The sequence below is a fragment of the Eufriesea mexicana genome, unplaced genomic scaffold (genome assembly GCF_001483705.2).
Source record: "Eufriesea mexicana isolate 0111107269 unplaced genomic scaffold, ASM148370v2 scaffold654, whole genome shotgun sequence".
NCBI classification, from domain to species: domain Eukaryota; kingdom Metazoa; phylum Arthropoda; class Insecta; order Hymenoptera; family Apidae; genus Eufriesea; species Eufriesea mexicana.
In genome coordinates, this window is record NW_016908877.1 from 1,577,406 (window position 1) to 1,583,241 (window position 5,836).

A 5,836-nucleotide genomic window follows, 5' to 3' on the forward strand; every position below is an offset into this window, starting at 1 on the left:
TATATGTATATATATATAAAATATATAATACATAAACTTTATATATACATTATATAAAGTTTGACATGTTGATCATTTTATATATATAAAATTCTTCAATGAGAAATTGCAATCATAATGTATCACAAATCAATTCATAGTGCTTATGTAAGTGCTACATAACATATAGTTATATAATTAGTATAATTATACTAATGATGTATAACAATTTGAACTGTGTCTTCAAATTATTTTACAGATTATAAAAAATATATAGACTGTTACATTTTTTTATTATAATTTGTATTTATTCGTGTCTACTGTTTTCAATACAAAACATATCAAGAAAGATGATTAAAAAAAATAGTAATTACTATTATTGTTTACTTACTAAAAAAATAATAAATACTAAGTAAACATCTCTGAAAATACAGAATGTTTATCATCATATCTTACTCTAGACAAAAGATAAATACTTCAAAAAATGTACCGAAAGAACAGTGTGAACTGTAAAAAATTTTATTATAATATTAATTTAATATAAATGTGTTTAAAATAATTCTAAGTCAATAATCTTTATATTTATTTAAATAATTTGAGGATACAGTTACAAGTATTAATTTTCTTTTTGTAGCCTTATATACATTGTAAATAGAGAATGTAAGTTTAATATTCAATTAAGTAACATTAAAACTGTTAAATATGGTCATAAAACTAAGGTAGCAAACTGCTGTAAGCGTTTATATATTTTCTTGCCTTTTATTATTATTATTATTATTATTATTATTATTATTAATAATATCATTATTATTATTATTATTAGAAAAAGACATTGCTTTTGGATATTTTTAACTGTAACAGCATTTGTAAATCAAAGTATTTAGTTCAATTCATATTGTTTGGTGACTTTTTTTTCACTTAACAATTTAACCTTTATTTAAAGTAGTGTACTAAAAATTGGTCATTTAAAATATATGTGCTAAATAATTTTATTTTATATTCGAAAATTATAATTCGATAAGATTATATTTTAAAAAATATATTTAAAATTGCTATAAAATGATTTTTAAATATGTGGAAAGAATTGCGTGAACTTTATTATTATGTTAATAATAGAACAATAATTGAAATATATTTATATAAGGGGATATATTTATACAATATTATGTAAAATAATACATAGAATGATTTTTATTCAATTATTCTTTTATTTTTATCGATAATATATGTATTAAAATTACTAAATATGTCAGCATTAATGTTATAGATTTCTTTCAAGAAAATATATGTATATATACGTATAATGTGTATATACATTTAAAAATTGATAAATATTTTATTAAATTCATGCATTTCTTGAAACAATATAATTGATATATAGTAATAAAGATATTTTAATAATGTAATATAACAGGTATGTTAGACTTTAAAATCTAAGACCAAACAGAAAGTACATTTTTTTAAATTAAAATTTTTAATATATAAATTATGGACATAATTATTTAAAAAAAAATAACTAATTCATGACTAAAATTTGCTAATATTGCGAATAACTTTTATTTAGAAAGTAAAATTGAATATAGAATTATGTCATGTCTAGCTATCATTAAAGAAGTCAAAATGTACTCTCATGACAGAATATTAGATAATTTTATATTTACAACAGTTAATGTATTTTTGATTGACAAAATTTTAGTTGATTATCATTTGGTTTATAAATAATACTCTATTAATATATATGCATGTTACATGAGGAAGAAAACAATGAAAAAGGGAGTATAGTCGAGTATGTACATATGGACATATGTAGTTTCAACTTTTTTGTCTGAAATATGTTGTTAAATCGTAGAAAAATTTTGTCATACTTTTAGAAAACAAAATATAAAATATTTTACTTCTAATGTTACTAATTTAATTTGCAATATGAAATATATTATGTTGTAGTATTAGAAATATACTATTCTTTACTGTATAATATTTTACTGTCTACTAATTATATATCTACTGATTATATATTTACTATCATATTGTATAATATTTTAGCAGTACAACTTAAAATGCAGCAATATTGCATTTTGATTGAAAAAATATCTTTATTCATTGTTAAGACTATGTTAAAGTTTAGTATATATTAGCTTAATAACATAATCTGTCAATGATGTATTATTTAACAAGTATAGTACATAGACTTTACAGAATTATTATGTATTAATTGTTTAATATGCTTTATGTACACTTAAATGCAAACACACTTTATACTATGTTGTACACTTAATAAAACTTATGTATTTTACTTATTTTAAGATTTAGAATTATACTGTGTTCTATTTAAATTATATTATTTCCTATATATTAATATTTTTACATGAATAGTTTCTACAAGCATGTATAAAATGCTTTTATATTTACAATTCAAACTAAATATTATAAAAAGTATAAAAAGTATAAAAAAAGTAAAATCTATATTCAAATTTGTTTAAATAATATATTAGATGCACATGCTTTATATGAATTAGCAGTACAACACAAATATAATGTATTAATTATTAAAGTATTAGAAAATATTTTATTTATACTTGGTACTACCTAATTAAAAAATATATGCAATATGTAGCAAACACTACCCAGTGGCTAGCAAATCCAAGTTGAGACCATTTTTCAATAGTATGAACATAACTATATCCTGTTTCTTGTAATTCAGATGTATCAAACATAAGGCCTAAATAAGCTAAATGAAAAATTGATAATCCAGAAAACATCATATTTGTTAAAAACACCCACCATGAATTGTGAGTGTTATATGCATGTACACATTTATTTTTGGTACACTGCTTTGATGCAATACATGCATCAAAAATATTAGCAAGCATAAATCTAAGTTGAAATTCTACATAGGTGTAAAAACCAAGACTAAGCAAAACTGCTGCCAATTGAAAATTTAATCCATGTAAAAGGGCACTTGTTAAATATGTCATTGTTACAGCTCCAAACTTTCCTAAGTATTTAATACTTGGACGAAAAATATCTGAAAGTGTATATAAATATTTTTGTTTGTTATAAATTATAAAAAACACATATATGAATAATATATGAATAATATATATATATATATATATATATATGGATGGTAGATATGGATAATACACACAAGTTTTTAGCCAAAAGTGCATTGGTATATTCCAACAAATCACTACATGTACAAGTGAACGTGGAAATTCTATTTTGAATGGTTTCACTATGGTACTTAATGTAAATGGAAATCCTCCTAATAGTAATAAAGTGGATGCAATGTATGAGATAAAATAATGAGACATTCTGAAAGATAATGCATCCCTATAAGCTAATAACCACCTGAAATTATAAAAATAAATTAATATTTATCATAGAATAATATCTATCATATTATAGAAGATAATATGAAAATATACAAAGTGAACTATGTAATGTAACTACTTTGATAATCTTCTATTATTTAGTTACTGAAGAAACAATAAAAAATTATTTTGTAGCAAATGATAGAATGTGAAAGAATAACAAAAAAATAATGACACTTGATTTGTGTTAAATTAATTGTGTTACTAAAGACAGAAAAAGTCAAATTAAAAACGAAAATAATTAAAGTGATTATGTTAAGTGGCCCACTCTGTATAAAAATATCTACTTACTTCCAAGAAGTTTCCATGATCATCCATTGTGCCCAACAATTTGAAATAGTCAAAAAAAGGAAAGACAAAAATGCATATTGAATAGTATATAATATCCACCACTTATCCTGAAATTGAAAAGTATTGATAATGTTAATTTTTATAATAAATGTATGATATACAATAATGAAAGTTATATATACCTGATTATTTATATAACGTATTGACATGTAATCCTTAAATGATATCCACGGACCAAAGAGGCATGTAACACTACAAAACATGTATCCCATATAGGCATAAATATTAGGTAAATCATTTGTATCAGCTTTGTCTATTGCTATACTAATTGTTTTCATTGCCATAGTCATTACTACACTTCGTACTTTATGCCATACTACAGCTGGCATAGAAAATTCACTAAAGGTTAAAAGTTACAGAAAAAAATTAATTACATGTATTATTTTGATATTTATAAAAAAATTATTAATATCTAAACACCTTACCAATATGTTATAAAAAGTGATGATAAAAATATACCTAAATATTTGCAATATTTTTTGTGTATATATAAAGTACTATATGAAATTATGCAAAGTATTAGTAATGTGTATAAACATTCTGACACATAATGATAAATATTATATATACCAATCAACATTGATAGCATATGAAAAGTTCTATGTGATACATGGTCTGTAATATTACATTAAACATAAATTTTTAATTCTGTCTTTTTTCAAATTATATATATATTGATATATTTATAAAAGTATGCCTTACGAGAATATGCACATAATCTAAATATTATAGTAGAAACAAGTAGTGGTAGTATATATGATATTGTATCATAAATAGTAGGTCGGAGACAATATTGGTATAATTCAAATAAAGTTTCTATTTCCATATCCTCATATTCGTATTCATATTCCACATCTTGCAAATATTCATGTCCCACAAAATCACCTTCATCATCGTAAAAAATTGGAATTTCTACATCGTCCATCACAGAAAAAATTAAATTGTCGCTGTTTCACTGTCATAACAGTTTAACGCCAATCGTGAATCGTAATGCCAACATTCTATTTATTTGAGTAAAATGACAATTGTGAATTTTTTGTAAAAGATTATAATACGTGTTAGAATAAAAACATAAAATGTTAAATCAAACATTATTAAGATTTAAAAAATATATTTTAACATTTTAAATATCTAATATCAATAATAACCTCATATTGTATACATCTTTTATTCAATTCAATAATTATTATATGAATTATTATAACAAATTGTTATCTCAAGAATTATAATTAATTGTAATATAATATAAAAAACAATTTATCAAACATATATTGTAGGTAATAAGTATGTAGAACGTCGATGTCAAAGATATATTATAAAATATATATAATATCAAAGTATGTGAATTTATACAGTCAATATGCTTTACTCTTTTCTACCATCTATTATGTAAGATAAATATGTAAACAAAAAAAAAAGGTTCCACAATATGATATTTATACATATATAATTTATTTGTTTTATTTACACCATATGCATTGATGTGTACATTTTAAATAGTAATTAGTATTAAATATTCAAATATTTAATAGTAAAAATGAAATATGTTAAAATGTTAAAAGTTAATTATATACAACAAAATTAAAGAACTTATCCTGTTTTAATTTACAATTTTTGTACAGTTTTATCATCTTAATTTTTCTTAATTATTTAGTAATATATCTACTTTTTTAAAAAAGTTATCATTAGGAGTTTAAGATTTTGCAGTAGATATAGGATTAGGTTCTGGTAATAATCCTAAAGTTTGTAAACAAATTTGTGCTGCTTCTGCTTTAGCTTGTTTTTTGTTTGGACTTGCAACACTTGGTTTATATTCAATTCCATTTACTTTAACCTAAAGTATAGTATTAAACATAAATATATACAATTTGGAAATACAGGAATGTATAAATAGGTTACATACTTTAAACAGAAAATTTTTTCTATGATCTGGTCCACATTCAAAACATAGTTCATAAACTGGTGCACCAAGTTTTCGTTTTGAACAATATTCACCCAATAATGATACTGGATGTTTTCCTGCAATATAAAAATTTTTAATTATTTTTATTATATTAACTGTGTAAATTTTTATTAAAATATACCTTCTAATGTTTTGATTGCTGGTACTAGTGGTTTTGTTGCTTTCCCTA

At 21.8% G+C, this 5,836-nt stretch overlaps 2 protein-coding genes across 2 annotated transcripts in view; both read right to left on the minus strand.

Annotated features, from left to right (window-relative positions):
* Window positions 1-2,561: 2,561 nt before the first annotated feature.
* por (Protein-serine O-palmitoleoyltransferase por) lies at window positions 2,562-4,694 on the minus strand. Its single transcript, XM_017898597.1, has 6 exons — window positions 4,407-4,694; window positions 4,130-4,319; window positions 3,827-4,043; window positions 3,645-3,751; window positions 3,128-3,330; window positions 2,562-3,004 (listed from the first exon to the last, which is right to left on the minus strand). The coding sequence occupies exons 1-6, from the start codon at window positions 4,627-4,629 to the stop codon at window positions 2,562-2,564; spliced, it is 1,383 nt and encodes a 460-aa protein (XP_017754086.1). The 5' UTR covers window positions 4,630-4,694.
* Window positions 4,695-5,397: 703 nt separating this feature from the next.
* The window catches only part of LOC108546448 (protein SON), a 6,063-nt gene continuing 5,624 nt past the window's right edge, over window positions 5,398-5,836 (minus strand). The window contains exons 12-14 of the mRNA XM_017898510.1: window positions 5,789-5,836; window positions 5,608-5,723; window positions 5,398-5,538 (exon numbers count right to left, since the gene is read on the minus strand). The exon at window positions 5,789-5,836 is cut by the window's right edge and continues 8 nt beyond it. Of these exons, the coding sequence (XP_017753999.1) occupies window positions 5,398-5,538; window positions 5,608-5,723; window positions 5,789-5,836 (305 nt within the window). The remainder of the gene's footprint in view (window positions 5,539-5,607; window positions 5,724-5,788) is intronic.